At 42.0% G+C, this 15,992-nt stretch overlaps 1 protein-coding gene across 1 annotated transcript in view; it reads left to right on the top strand.

Moving 5' to 3' along the window:
• The window catches only part of LOC134339932 (uromodulin-like), a 43,946-nt gene that overhangs the window by 4,057 nt on the left and 23,897 nt on the right, over positions 1–15,992 (top strand). Inside the window, exon 3 of the mRNA XM_063036719.1 lies at positions 701–865. Coding sequence (XP_062892789.1) covers positions 701–865 — 165 coding nt within the window. The remainder of the gene's footprint in view (positions 1–700; positions 866–15,992) is intronic.

Raw genomic sequence — 15,992 nt, forward strand, 5'->3', positions numbered from 1 at the left:
CCATCGACCTGCACCGGGACCACAGCCCTCATACCTATAACCATCCCTGTACCTATCCAAGCTTTTCTTAAACATTGAACCTGAGTTTGCATGCACTACTTGTACTGGCAGCTCATTCCACACTCTCATGACCATCTGAGGAAGAATTTTCCCCTCATATTCCCCTTGAACTTCTCACCTTTAACCTTTAACCCATGACCTCTGGTGCAGTCCCACCCAACCTCAGTGGAAAAAGCCTGTTTGCATTTGCCCTATCTATACCCGTTATAATTTTGTATACCTTTATCAAATCCCCTCTCAATCTTCTACATCTCAAGGAATAAATGATCAAATGAACAGAACTGCAATTTAGAACTGATTTTATGTGTGTGTGTGTGTGTATATATATATATATATATATATATATATATATATACACATACATACATATATATATATATATATATAATATATTTATTTAGATAGACTAATTGGAATTGGGTCTCAGACATTGTTTTAATATTTTTAAATGTTGGCAGATGTCAGTGCACATTGAAGGGAGGGCTTCAGCAGTTGCTAATCACATTGGGGTGGGGCTTCACAGCAGTCAGGCACATAGGGAAAGGGATTATAAACCACAGTTAACAGTGGGTTCTGATTTACATTCCCTGCTATACTGGGGTATGAAATAGATTTACACTGTATATTAATCTCATTCCAGGTTCCCATCCCAGCGTGGGAGAACAGGAGGTAACCAGGAGTGTCTGTTTCAGCTCAGGTGAAAACACCTGTTCCTGGAGCTTGGAGATCAAGGTGAAAAACTGCACCGGTTACTTTGTGTACTGGCTGAAGCCAACCCCTGCAGATCACACTGTGTATTGTACAGGTAGGTACCCATTCCACATTGACACAGAGGGATAGGTCCTCGTTCCCCAGTGACACAGAGATTATGTGGGTCACCGTTCTCCATTGACACAGAGATGGTGTAGGTCACCGTTCCCCAGTGGCACAGAGATTATGTGGGTCACCGTTCTCCATTGACACAGAGATTATGTGGGTCACCGTTCTCCATTGACACAGAGATGGTGTAGGTCACCGTTCCCCAGTGGCACAGAGATAGTGTTGGTCACCATTCCCCAGTGACACAGAGATTATGTGGGTCACCGTTCTCCATTGACACAGAGATGGTGTAGGTCACCGTTCCCCAGTGGCACAGAGATAGTGTTGGTCACCATTCCCCAGTGACACAGAGATGGTGTAGGTCATCGTTCCCCATTGACACAGAGATGGTGTTGGTCACCATTCCCCAGTGACACAGAGATGGTATAGGTCACCGTTCTCCATTGACACAGAGATGGTGTAGGTCATCGTTCCCCAGTGGCACAGAGATAGTGTTGGTCACCATTCCCCAGTGACACAGAGATGGTGTAGGTCATCGTTCCCCATTGACACAGAGATGGTGTTGGTCACCATTCCCCAGTGACACAGAGATTATGTAGGTCATCGTTCCCCATTGACACAGAGATGGTGTTGGTCACCATTCCCCAGTGACACAGAGATGGTGTAGGTCATCGTTCCCCAGTGGCACAGAGATAGTGTTGGTCACCGTTCCACATTGACACAGAGATGGTGTTGGTCACCATTCCCCAGTGACACAGAGATAGTGTTGGTCACCATTCCCCAGTGACACAGAGATGGTGTAGGTCATCGTTCCCCATTGACACAGAGATGGTGTTGGTCACCATTCCACATTGACACAGAGATGGTGTTGGTCACCGTTCCACATTGACACAGAGATGGTGTTGGTCACCGTTCCCCAGTGACACAGAGATGGTGTAGGTCACTGTGCCCCATTCACACAGAGATGGTGTAGGTCACAGTTCCCCTTTGACAAAGAGATGGTGTAGGTTACCGTTCCCCATTGACACAGAGATGGGGGAGACTTCCGGTAGCGCTCATGGAGTGAAGTCGCGTTCTTGACTCGCTCCATTACCTCTGAGTTTTTTTTCTTATGATCAGCTATATTTTAATTAACCATTAAGGCATCAACTTTTACAATACTTTGAAATAAATTGGGCTGTCCGATAACTGGATGCGTTTAAGGTCTGCTATGTCTAAGAATGGGAAAAACGGGAAGGATGGCAAACCTCCGGTTAAACCAAAAGGTATTGATTTCCCTCCGACTGAACCACCGGTGACTTTGAAAGCTATATCGGAGTTAATTCAAAGGGAAATTTCAACCTCTGTTACGGAGCTGATTCGTGCGGAAATTTCAACCTCTGTTACAGAGCTGATTCGTGCGGAAATTTCAATTAATTTCCAGAAAATTGCCGATTCAATCGATAAGATACAAACATCTATTACGGAACATCAGTCGGCTATATCTGATCTTCAAAAATCCACGCAACAAAGTGAGCTTAAGATGGGGAAAATCGAAGAAACAATTAATGTAATGAAGAAGAAACTTGACTTTCTGACCTTTAAAAACTCTGACTTAGAATCTAGAATGCGACGGCAGAATCTACGAATGATTGGGGTGCGTGAAGCTGTTGAATCTGATAACCCTATGAAGTATTTTTCTCAACTTTTAAAAGATGCATTTCCTACTGTATTTCCTGACCAACCACCGTTATTGGATCGTGTTCATAAAGTTCCATCATACTCGCCTAGGTCAGATAAACCTAGACATGTCATTTTACAGTTTCATTACTTTCAAGACAAGGAGAAACTGTTTTGATTCGTTCGATCTAAAGGTTTCATTGATTTTTTGGATCTTAAGTTCCGATTCGTGGAAGATTTCAGTAAACCGATCCGGGATCAACGGGTTCGTTACAGATCTGTGATGTCGGAACTCTACAAGATGGATTTAAGACCAGCGCTTCTTTACCCTGCACGTTTAAGGATTCGTACGTTGGATGGAGCCCTCCGTTTTTTTGACTCTCCATCAGATGCCCAGAGTTATCTGGATCAATTTTCACCTTCAACTTCTTAATTGTAATTTTTTAACTACCTCCGTTGATCGGAGGCTGTGAATTTGTTGGTCTTAATTTTTTTTTTGCCCTATTTGGGCAGAAAAGTTTATTTTTGATTACTTAATATGGTTGCTAAACTTTCTTTTTAACTGCGTCATTTCTTTCTTTTTCCCAGGGGATTCTGGGTGGTTACTTCCTTATTGTCATTTTACGTATTTCCTTTGTGGCCTTAAATTTTGTAGTTTTTTTTTTAAATCTATTTTGTTTTGTAGGTTTTTATAACTAGTTTATGTTAATAATCTTATGTTTTTTTTGTTGTTTTGTTTATTCATGGGTCTGGGGTTTATTGCGGTTTTTTTATATATTTTCTGGCTTTTATTCTGTTATGTGTTTATTTTAATTGAGTTATCTTTTTTTTATTCTTTTACTGCTTTATAATCAGCTGATCTTTTTTATATTTACACTTTTTTTTTAGGGAGCGTGTACCGGAAGTCATGGGGTAGTTTTAGTGCTTGCTTCTTTCGGGCTGGTCTGCGTTAGATTTAGCCTTGGGGCCATGGGGTGGGGGGTGGTGGGAGGGGCTTCACGTTTTAGTTTCTTTCTTCTTGGGCTATATACACTATTGAAGTATTGGTTGCGTTCTTCTTCCCGGTATCTCTTGTATGTTCTGTTCCCTCTCCGGGTTCGTAGGTCGAGCCTATCGTCAATCCTCCTTGTTGTGGGTTGACTTTAGGGTTTATGGAGTCCATTATTAATTTGGCTCCTGGAATACTAATGGTCTTAATCATCCTATTAAAAGGAAAAAAGTTTTTAAAGTGTTCCGGAGACTTAAAGCACAAATTTTATTCTTACAAGAGACCCATGTGCGGAGGGGGGACAGACTACGTTTTTTTAAATTCTGGAAGGAACAACAGTTTCATTCGAACTCCAATGCTAAGATTCGAGGCGTCTCTATTTTTATAGACTCCTCAGTTACTTTTATACAACATGATATTATTTCTGATCCGAATGGTAGATTTCTATTGGTTAGTGGTTTACTATTTAATAAAAAAGTAGTTTTGGTTAATGTTTATGCTCCTAATATGGACTGTCCGGAATTTTATAAATCAATATTTAATCAGTTTCCGAATTTGAATGAGTTTTCATTGATCTGGGGCGGAGATCTTAATCCCTGTTTGTCTCCAGCTTTGGACCGTTCGGCTCCTTTACGGACCTTACCTAATAAATCTGCAACTTTGATTAATTCATTCCTTTCTGATTCTGGGTCGACGGACATTTGGCGCTTTTTGCATCCTCAGGAAAAAGATTTTTCTTTTTTTTCACATGTTCATCATTCCTATTCAAGAATTGATTATTTCTTTATTGATTCTCGTCTTATTTCCTCAGTGATTAAATGTGATTATGACTCTATAACCATTTCGGATCATGCTCCACTTAAGCTTTCTATTAAAATTCTGGCCAATACACAACATAATAGACAATGGCGTTTTAATTCGCTGTTGCTTCAGGACTCGGACTTTGTTAACTTTATGAATGAACAGATTGATCTTTCTTTTACAATTTCAGTACAATTACAGCTTATATTCGTGGTCAGATTATCTCGTATTCTGTTGCTTTGAGGAAGAAGCAGGAGGAGTTGGTAATTGTGGACAAGATTAAGGAAATTGATAAGAAATATGTTATAGCTCCTTCTGAGGAGTTATATAAACAAAGAACTGAACTTCAAATGGAACACAGTTTATTACTCTCGTCCTCAATTGTAAACCAATTAAAGAAAACAAGAAGTGAATTTTATGTACACAGTGACAAAATTGGCAAACTATTGGCTAATCAATTGAAGTCTAATTATGCTAAATCTCAAATTAATCAGATTTATAACCAAAATGATCGACTGATACTTGATCATGTGGGGATTAATCAAACCTTCTGTGATTTTTACTCTTCCTTATATCAATCAGAGTCTCCTCGAGATTCTAAATATATGAATGATTTTTTAGATAATTTAGACTTCCCTGAGATTTCACAGGATATGTCTTCTATGTTAGATACTCCCATTACCATGGATGAGATTAAGAATGTTATTTTCTCTATGAATTTGGGGAAAGCTCCTGGCCCTGATGGGTTTACCGTAGAATTTTATAAATGTTTTGCTCCTTCATTAATCCCTTGGCTCTGTAGGGTTTTTGAGGCTTCATTGAAACTTGGTAAACTTCCTGAATCTTTTAATAGAGCGTCAATTTCTTTAATATTAAAGAAGGATAAAGATCCTGCTCAATGTGCATCTTATAGACCAATATCTTTATTAAATGTTGATTCTAAAGTTTTTTCTAAGTTATTAGCAAATAGATTAGAAAAAGTACTTCCCTCTATTATTTCGGAAGACCAAACGGGTTTTATTAAAGGTCGTTACTCTTTTTATAATATTCGTACACTGTTAAATATCGTTTATACTCCCTCACAAAATGTTCCTGAGTGTGTTATCTCTTTAGATGCCGAGAAAGCTTTTGATAGAGTAGAATGGCCTTATTTATTTAAGGTGCTTGAAATGTTTAATTTTAGCTCGAAATTTATATCCTGGATTAAACTCTTATATTATTCTCCTGTGGCCTCGGTCTGTACTAACTCTTTAAGTTCACCTTTTTTCCCTCTTTTTCGAGGTACTGGACAAGGTTGTCCTCTTAGTCCCTTATTATTTGATATTGCATTAGAACCTCTTGCAATTGCCATTCGAGAATCTCCAAATATTACTGGGATAACTCGGGGCTTAAAGTCCCATAAATTATCACTCTATGCTGATGATTTACTTTTATATATTGCTAATCCTCAAAAATCCATCCCGGCTGTTTTAGAGTTATTAGCACAATTTGGTCTTTTTTCAGGTTATAAATTAAATCTTAGTAAGAGTGAACTCTTTCCGATTAATAAACAACTTCCCTTATATTATAAATTTCCATTTAAATTGATTAATAATTATTTTTCATATCTTGGGATTAAAATTACTTGTAAATACAAAGATTTATTTAAGACTAACTTTTTACCATTAATAGACCATATTACTCAACTTTCATCTAAATGGTTTCCTTTATATTTAACTTCGATTGGTCATATTAATGCAGTTAAGATGTTTTTTTTGCCAAAATTTTTATATATATTTCAGGCATTACCAATCTTTGTTCCAAAATCTTTTTTTGACAAAGTTGACTCTAAAATTTCTCCATTTATTTGGCAGAATAAAAACCCGAGACTGGGTAAAATACATTTACAGAAAGCTAAGAGAGATGGAGGCTTAGCACTACCTAACTTTAGATTTTATTACTGGGCAATTAATATTCGACATATGAAATTCTGGTTACTGGACCAGGATATACTATCCATTCCTAAAGGGGTAGTATTGGAATTACAATCTGTTCAGGGTTTTACACTTGGCTCTATTTTAGGTTCCTCTCTTCCTTTTGATTGGAAACGCCTTAAACAGGTGTCTAACCCGATAGTTAAATATACCTTGCGTATTTGGTTTCAATTCAGAAAATTTTTTGATCTTAATCAATTTGGGTTAGCGATTCCTATTTTAGGTAACATATTTTTTCCTCCCTCTTTTACGGATCGTGCTCTTCAAACTTGGAAGACTAAGGGTATTTCACGGTTTTTGGATTTATTTTTAGATGGTTCCCTGATGTCTTTTGAACAATTATCTAATAAATATAACTTATCAAGAATACATTTTTTTAGATATCTACAAGTTAGAAATTTCCTAAGTACTATACTTTCTTCCTTTCCAATGCTTCCTCCTACATACATTTTAGATACTATAATCAACCTTAATCCATGTCAGAAAGGTGCATCGGCTATGATTTATAATATTATTATGAAACTTAAGAAAGCTCCATTTGATAAGATTAGGGTAGATTGGGAACAGGAATTGGGGTTTACTATTTCCGTGGGTGACTGGGGGCAGATTTTACAATTAGTCAATACTTCCTCTATCTGTGCTAAACATTCCCTAATTCAATTTAAAGTTGTTCATAGAGCACATATGTCCAAAGATAAGTTAGCGCGCTTTTATTCTTATATTAATCCTTTTTGTGATAGATGTCCGGGGCAGATAGCCTCTTTAACTCATATGTTTTGGTCTTGCCCTACTTTGGAAACTTTTTGGAGAGACATTTTTAATATTATCTCCAAGGTATTGAATATAGATATCTCTCCTCACCCTATTACTGCTATCTTTGGACTACCTAAAATTTCCAGTAATCTCTCCCCTTCAGCCCGTAGAATGATTGCATTTCTTACTTTAATGGCGAAAAGATGTATCTTACAACATTGGAAAGAGCTTAATGCTCCAACTACCTTTTTTTGGTTTTCTCAGACGATATTATGTTTGAATTTGGAGAAAATTAGAAGCAATCTTTATGACTCCTCATTTAAATTTGAACAGACTTGGAGATCTTTTATTCAATATTTTCATTTAATGTAATATATACCCTTCTTGTTTTTTTTTACTGTTTTTAATGGAGGTCGGGATTGAGGACGTGATTTTAAGTTTAACTCTGTTTGGTTTCAAGTTAGCCCATTGCTTTGCTTTGCTTTTAGTTAGTTGCACGGTGGGTTTTTTTTGGGGGGGGGTTTCCTTTTCTCTATTGATATATATATAAAATTAGTATACTATTATGTTACCTTGGTATGTTATGTTTAAATTACATTGTAGTATTTTTTTTGTATTAATATCTTCTGTAATTTTATTATATTCTTACAGTGTATTAGTGTCTATATGGCTTACCTTTTTGTATACTTATTTAATAAAAAGATTTAAAAAGAAAGAAAGAAAGACACAAAGATGGTGTAGGTTACCGTTCCCCATTGACACAGATGGTGTAGGTCACCATTCCCCATTGACACAGAGATGGTGTTGGTCACCGTTCGCCATTGACACAGAGATGGTGTAGGTCACAGTCCCCTCTCCTCAGCCTGGTACGGGACAGTCCCCTGTTCTCAACCCGGTACGGGACAGTCCCGTCCTCAGCGGCAGCCTGGTACGGGACAGTCCCCTGGGCTCACCCCGGTACGGGACAGTCCCCTGGGCTCACCCCGGTACAGGACAGTTCCCTGGGCTCAGCCCAGTATGGGACAGTCCCCTCTTCTCACTGCATCATGCAACATCTTTTTTCTTTTCAAATCTTTTTATTGTTATATTATACAGAAAAAATAACATGAGTACATTGAAGTAACAACACTTACAATGTCTTAACAAAGGGATGATCTTAAATATTGAAAAAAAAATTTGTGATAACAAAAAAAAATCCTACTAAGCAGAAAAGTGAGGGGAAAAAAGAACCCATTAGTTGTACAACCCCGGAGTCATGCGTCAGACAAAAAGCTTCTAAAAATAAACATCACACTGCCAGCAAGAAAAGAAAATATACTAAAAAATTTACAATTAGATCATGGAAAAATTGTATCAATTAGCTCAAATGATAATAACGAGCAAATGAGCCCCATCTTTTCTCAAAATCAAATAAAGGTTCAAAAGTTCGACTTCTAATTTTCTCTAAACTAAGACATAGCATCACTTGAGAGAACCATTGTGGCAAAGTGGGAGCAGGTGTATACTTCCACTTCAACAAAATGGCCCTCCTAGCTATCAATGTAACAAATGCAATAACATGTTGGTCAGACACAGAAATACCATGAATATTTTGAGGAATTATTCCAAAAAGCACAGATAATTTATTAGGTTGTAGATTAATTTTAAGTGCTTTAGAAATTATTGAAAAAACTGACTTCCAGAACTGCTCCAATATAGAACAAGACCAAAATGTATGTGTCAGTGTAGCTATCTCAGTTTTACATCTATCACAATGACTATCAACATCAGAAAAGATTTTAGAAAGTCTCTCCTTCGTCAAATGATAATGATGTACAATTTTAAATTGAATCAATGAATGGCTAGCGCAAATTGAAGAAGAGTTAACCAACTTCAAAATCCGCATCCAATCCTCCGTCATAAAAGTCAAGCTAAGTTCCTTTTCCCAATCCTGTTTAATCTTAGATAAAGGACGCTTATCCCATTGTAATAATGAATTATAAATTCTTCCAGTAGAACCCTTGATCGAAGGATTCATACTCATAATAGCATCTAACAGGTCAGCCTCCAATATGTAAGGAAAATTACTTAAATATTTTTGTAAAAAATGTCTAACTTGAAGGTATTGCAGAAAGTGTGATTATGAAAGAGAATATTTATTAATTAATTGTTCAAAAGACATCAATCTATCTTCTTTAAATAAATCCAAAAAAAGAATTAATACCTTTATTTTTCCAAAGTGAAAAAACTGGATCACTCAAAGAAGGTTTAAAAAAGTAATTTTGGTAAGTTAAACTGCAAAGTTTAAATTTTTTAAGATTAAAAAAATTGCCGAACTGGAGCCAAATTTGTAAAGAATACTTAATCACAGGATATAGGTTTAAATTAACATCTTGAACTAACTGCATCGGTAAAGCAGCTCCCAATAACAAGGTTAAATAAAACTGTTTTACAGCTTTCAGTTCCAGGTCTACCCAAATTGGCCGATCACTCTTATCAACCCAGTATAACCAAAAAGACATATATCGCACATTAACAGCCCAATAATATATTCTTAGATTAGACAAAGCAAGACCTCCATCCTTTTTCAATTTTTGTAAGTGACATTTACTAATTCTTGGTCTTTTATTATTCCAAATAAAAGATAAAATAATAGAATCAATCCAATCAAAAAACTTCCTAGTCAAAAAAACAGGAATATTCTGAAATAAATATAAGAATTTTGGTAAAATCATCATTTTAACTATATGAATACGACCAACAAGTGAAAATGTAAGTGGACTCCATCTACTAAATCAATACTTCATAGAATCTACTAAAGGAACAAAATTGGCTTTATAAAGATCCTTATATTTTTTAGTAATTATAATACCTAAATATCTAAAAGAGTCTGTGACTTTAAAAGGAGTATTATCATATATAGAGACAGAATCATCTAAAGGAAACAATTTACTTTTACTAAAATTTATTTTATATCCTGAAAAACCTCCAAATTCATTAAATAATTTTAGCCAGGTAGGAATAGATTCGTCAGGGTTAGATACATAAACCAATCATCAGCGTAAAGAGAGATCTTATGCATGGTCTCATTCACAAAAATCCCATAGATATTTTTAGCCTCACGAAGAGCAATAGCAAGGGGTTCTAATATTAAAGTAAACAACAAAGGACTTAATGGACAGCCTTACCTTGTCCCCCGTGAAAGCTGGAAAAAAACGAGACCTACAATTGTCAGTGACAACAGTAGCAATAGGGGCTTTATGTATCATTTTAATCCAATTATTAAAATTAGCACCAAAGCCAAATTTCTCTAAAACATTGATTAAATATTTCCATTCGACTCGATCGAACACTTTTTCAGCATCCAAGGATACAACACAGTGTGGAGTGTTAAAAGAGGACGAATGTATAATGTTAAACAGTCTCCGAACATTTGAAAAAGAATAGCGACCCTTTATAAAGCCTGTTTGATCTTTAAAAATAATTTTACCCAAAATATTTTCCAATCGATTGGCCATTATCTTTGACAGAATCTTAGCGTCGACATTCAGTAATGAAATAGGTCTATATGAAGCACAGTCAGTGGGATCTTTACCTTTTTTAAGAATTAAAGAAATAGAAGCTTCATTAAAAAGTAGAGGGTAAGTCACCTTTCACAAAAGAATCCTTAAACATTTCCAACATTTTCAGAGAAAGCAACTTTCCAAATTTTTTGTGAAATTCTACAGAATAGCCATGAAGTCCCGGGGACTTACCAGATTGCATTGAAAAAATAGCTTTATGAATTTCGGCTTCAGTGATTTGAGCAACAAAAGTTTTTTGATCCTCAGCCGAAATTTTAGGAAAAACAATCTTTCGTTAAAAAAAGCATTCATTTCAGAGGAATCTAACGGACATTGAGATTTATAAAGTTCAGCATAAAAATCTTGAAAAATCTTATTGCTTCATATTCCTGAGCTGAGGTACCATCTTTCCTACAAATGTTCATGATTTGCCTTTTGGCTGCAACCATTTTTAATTGAGATGCAAGCAGTTTATTATTTTTATCTCCAAACATATAAAATTGGCTCCTTAACTTAAGCAAATGTCCTTCAATGGGATGAGTTAATATCAGGTTATATTGTGATTGAAGTTCCACCCTTTGTTTAAATAAATCAGAATTGGGGGAAATTGCATAGATATTATCTAAATCTTTAATTTGTTTTGAAATTCGATCTAATTCTGCTTTAGTCTGTTTTTTAAGTTTAGCTGAATAAGAAATAATCTGACCACGTAAAAATGCTTTAAATGTATCCCGTATAATTAATTTAGACATACCCCCTATATCATTAAAAAGAAAAAATTCTTTTATCTGGGTTTCAATGAAACTGAACAAAGTCAGAGTTTTGCAATAACGTCTGAGACATGCGCCAAGGTGGGCGGGCAAGAATAACATCATCAAATTCAGAAGACAAACTCAGAGGCGCATGATCAGATATAGCAATAGCGTCATATTCACAATTTTTAACACTAGGCAAGAAGCGGGGATCAATTATAATGTAATCGATCCTCGAATATTTTTTATAAACATGTGAGAAGAAAGAATATTCTCTATTATCAGGATGGAGATACCTCCACAAATCAATCAAAAAGGAATGAATAAATGACGCGGATCGATTTGGAAGTCGCTGATTGGTTGAGCTCTTAGCAATCATAGGATTTAAGCAGCAGTTAAAATTCCAGCCGATCATCAGCATATATTCATTTAAATCAGGCAGTAAAGCAAATACTGTGGCGACCCACTTTCTGGCACACACGAACCGGCTCACAACAGCGCGCGCAGGCAGGGGGCCGGCAGCAAAAAGGGCGCCAAGCCATCTTCACCAGCAGGGGGAAAATCCCGCGCGCAGAAAGGATCTGGGAATATACATTCCCCACAGTAGTCCCGCCCAGGGAGGGCGGGAACGGGAAGGCTTTAAAGCGGGCCGCGAAGTTTGAATAAATCTCTTTCATTGCAACTCTAACTCACCGACTCCGTGTGGTTATTCTAGCGCTGTGTGTAGCACATCGCTACAATTGGTGAGCCCGACGGCCCAAATGATATTTGGACCAGAGATGACCGACGCTGCATCTGTTCACGCAGTTTCGTTAAAACTGCCAAGCTTCTGGACGCTGTGAGCCCAATTATGGTTCGAACAAGCAGAAGCACAATTCCACATTCGGCAGATAACCTCGGAGTCCACTCGCTACTACTACGTGCTAAGCTCCCTCGACCAGGAGACTGCTGCACAAGTTGAGGAGTTTATACAGTCGCCCCCGGAGGACGGCAAATACACAGCATTCAAAGCCCTGCTCATAAGGACTTTCGGACTCTCACGGCGTGAACGAGCACGCCGCTTAATGCACCTGGATGGTTTGGGAGACAGGCCGCCGTCAGCAATAATGAACGAGATGATGGCCCTGGCTGAAGGGCACAAACCCTGCCTCATGTTTGAGCAGGCGTTCCTAGAGCAAATGCCCAAGGACATAAGCCTGTTGCTGTCCGACGCAGATTTCAGCAACCCCCGGGAGGTGGCGGCCCGAGCAGATGTGCTGTGGATGCCAGGAAAGAGAGAGGGGCATCCGTCGCACAGATCACCAAGCTGCGTGCCCAACGACAGACCAGACCAGGCCCGGCAGCAGAGCCTACAAAACCCGGCGACGGGAGTGAGGAGCCCAACGAACAATGGTGTTTCTACCACCAGCGGTGGGGCACAGAGGCCCGCCGCTGCAGACCACCCTGCAAATTCCCGGGAAATGCCAAGGCCCAGCCGCCGCCGATCGCTACGGCGGCTGGCCATCAGTACAACCTCCTGTACGTCTGGGACAAGCAGTCGGGACGCCACTTTTTGGTCGACACCGGAGCGGAGATCAGCGTCTTACCTCCAACGAGTTACGACACCCGCAACAGAGAACCGGGACCCACCCTGAGGGCCGCAAATGGCAGCACAATACGAACCTACGGCACCCGCACGGTGCGGCTACAGTTCAGCTCCAGCCGGTTCACGTGGGACTTCACACTGGCCGCCGTGGCCCAACCACTCCTGGGGGCGGATTTTCTACGAGCCCACAGCCTGCTGGTCGACCTGCAAGGGAAGCGATTAGTCCACGCCAAGACTTTACAAACGTTCTCCCTGGGTGAAGCACAGTTGCCAGCCCCACACCTGGACTCCATCACGCTGTCCGATGATGAATTCACCAGGGTCCTGGCGGATTTCCCATCAGTACTGACAGCGCAGTTCCCGGCAGCCATGCCCAGACGCGGAGCACAGCACCACATCCCGACCCAGGGACCACCCCTCCACGCCCGTGCTCGAAGCCTTCCCCCGGACAAGCTCCGACTGGCGAAGGAGGAGTTCAAGAAGATGGAGGAATTAGGGATCATACGACGGTCCGATAGCCCATGGGCCTCCCCCCTTCACATGGTGCCCAATGCAACGGGGGGCTGGAGACCATGCGGTGACTACTGCAGACTGAACGAGGCTACAACTCCAGACCGCTACCCTGTGCCGCACATTCAAGACTTCGCAGCAAACCTGCACGGCGCAAGGATCTTTTCCAAGGTAGACCTCGTCCGGGGATACCATCAAATCCCTGTACATCCGGACGACATCCCCAAAACAGCACTTATCACCCCGTTCGGACTTTTCGAATTCCTCCAAATGCCGTTTGGTCTAAAGAATGCCGCACAGACTTTCCAGCGGCTAATGGACGTGGTGGGACGCGACCTGGACTTTGCATTCATCTATTTGGACGACATCCTCATAGCCAGCAGTAGTCGGCAGGAGCATCTGTCCCACCTCCGCCAGCTCTACTCCCACCTGAGTGAACTCGGCCTTACAATCAATCCAGCCAAATGCCAGTTCGGACTCGACACCATCAACTTCCTGGGCCATAGGATGACTAAAGACGGGGCAACCCCGCTGCCCGCCAAGGTAGACGCGGTCCGCCACTTCCCCCGACCCAACACAATCAAAGGCTTGCAGAAATTCGTGGGTATGGTGAACTTTTACCACCGTTTCCTCCCCTCAGCAGCCCAAACCATGCGCTTCCTGTTCACCCTGATGTCGGGTAAGGGCAAGGACATTACCTGGGACGAAGAGGCTGCAGCCGCTTTCGTTAAAACCAAAGAAGCCTTGGCAAACGCCGCGATGCTAGTGCACCCCAGAACGGACGTTCCTACTGCCCTCACGGTGGACGCATCCAACACAGCAGTCAGTGGAGTGCTGGAACAACTCATCGAGGGTCGCTGGCAACCCCTGGCGTTCTTCAGCGAACACCTACGACCACCCGAACTCAAATACAGTGCTTTCGACCGGGAGCTATTGGCACTATACCTGGCAATCCGGCATTTCAGGTACTTCTTAGAAGGTAGGCCCTTCACCGCGTTCACAAACCACAAACCGCTTACCTTTGCGTTCACTAAGGTGTCCGACCCCTGGTCGTCCCGCCAGCAGCGACATCTGTCCTACATCTCCGAGTACACGACGGACATCCGGCATGTCTCTGGAAAGGACAACGTCGTGGCGGACGCACTATCCAGACCTACCATACAGGCCCTGTCCCAGGGGGTGGACTATGCAGCGCTGGCAGAGGCACAGCAGGCAGACGCTGAGATCCCCAGTTACAGGACTGCAGTCTCCGGTTTGCAGCTCCGAGACCTCCCCGTAGGCCCAGGTGAGAGGACCCTACTATGTGACGTAGCTACCGGCCAACCCCGCCCCGTCGTCCCAGCAGCCTGGCGCCGGCGGGTTTTCGAGTCCATTCACAACTTAGCGCACCCCTCCATCAGGACAACTGTCCGGCTGGTTTACAACAGGTTCGTGTGGCATGGACTTCGTAAACAGGTCAGTGAATGGGCCAAAACGTGCATGCAGTGCCAAACGGCCAAGGTGCAGTGGCACACCAAGGCTCCGCCGCAGCAGTTCAAACCCACCCGCCGGAGGTTCGACCACATTCATGTGGATATCGTGGGGCCCCTGCCAGTGTCACGAGGAGCGCGGTACCTCCTAACTATGATAGACCGGTTTACCAGATGGCCAGAGGCAGTCCCGCTCACCGACACCACCTCCGAATCCTGCGCCCGAGCACTGATCGCAACCTGGGTAGCATGCTTCGGGGTACCGGCCCACATTACCTCCGACAGGGGCGCCCAGTTCACCTCCAGCCTGTGGCGGCTATGGCCAGCCTTTTAGGAACACAGCTACACCAAACAACTGTCTACCACCCACAGTCGAACGGACTAGTGGAGCGCTTCCACCGTCACCTGAAATCGGCTCTCATGGCCCGCCTGGAGGGGCCTAACTGGGTGGATGAACTTCCCTGGGTCCTGCTCGGAATCCGCAAGGCACCCAAGGAGGATCTACACACCTCGTCGGCCGAGTTGGTGTACGGCGCGCCCCTGGTCGTCCCAGGAGAGTTCATACCAGCCCCAAGGGGGCAAGAGGAAGAACCCACAGCAGTCCTGGACAGACTACGGGAGAGGCTCGGTAACCTGGCCCCCATACCCACTTCACAGCACGGACAGAGCCCGACCTGCGTACCCAAAGACCTGCAGAACTGTAAGTTTCTTTTTGTACGACGGGGCGGACACCGGGCACCGCTACAGCGGCCCTACGAGGGGCCGTTTAAGGTGATCAGGAACAACGGGTCCACGTTCGTGCTGGACATTGGGGGGAGAGAGGAGGTATTCACGGTGGACCGACTCAAACCGGCCCATGTGGACTTGGCGCAACCGGTCCAGGCTCAGGCACTGCGGCGCAGGGGCAGACCTCCCAAACAGAGGCCGATCCAGACTGTGGACATTGGGGGAGGTATCGCCGGTTCTGGCGGGGGGGTTATGTGGCGACCCACTTTCTGGCACCCACGAACCGGCTCACAACAGCGCGCGCAGGCAGGGGGCCGGCAGCAAAAAGGGTGCCAAGCCATCTTCACCAGCAGGG

This window comes from Mobula hypostoma, chromosome 31 (genome assembly GCF_963921235.1).
Source record: "Mobula hypostoma chromosome 31, sMobHyp1.1, whole genome shotgun sequence".
Classification (NCBI taxonomy): domain Eukaryota; kingdom Metazoa; phylum Chordata; class Chondrichthyes; order Myliobatiformes; family Myliobatidae; genus Mobula; species Mobula hypostoma.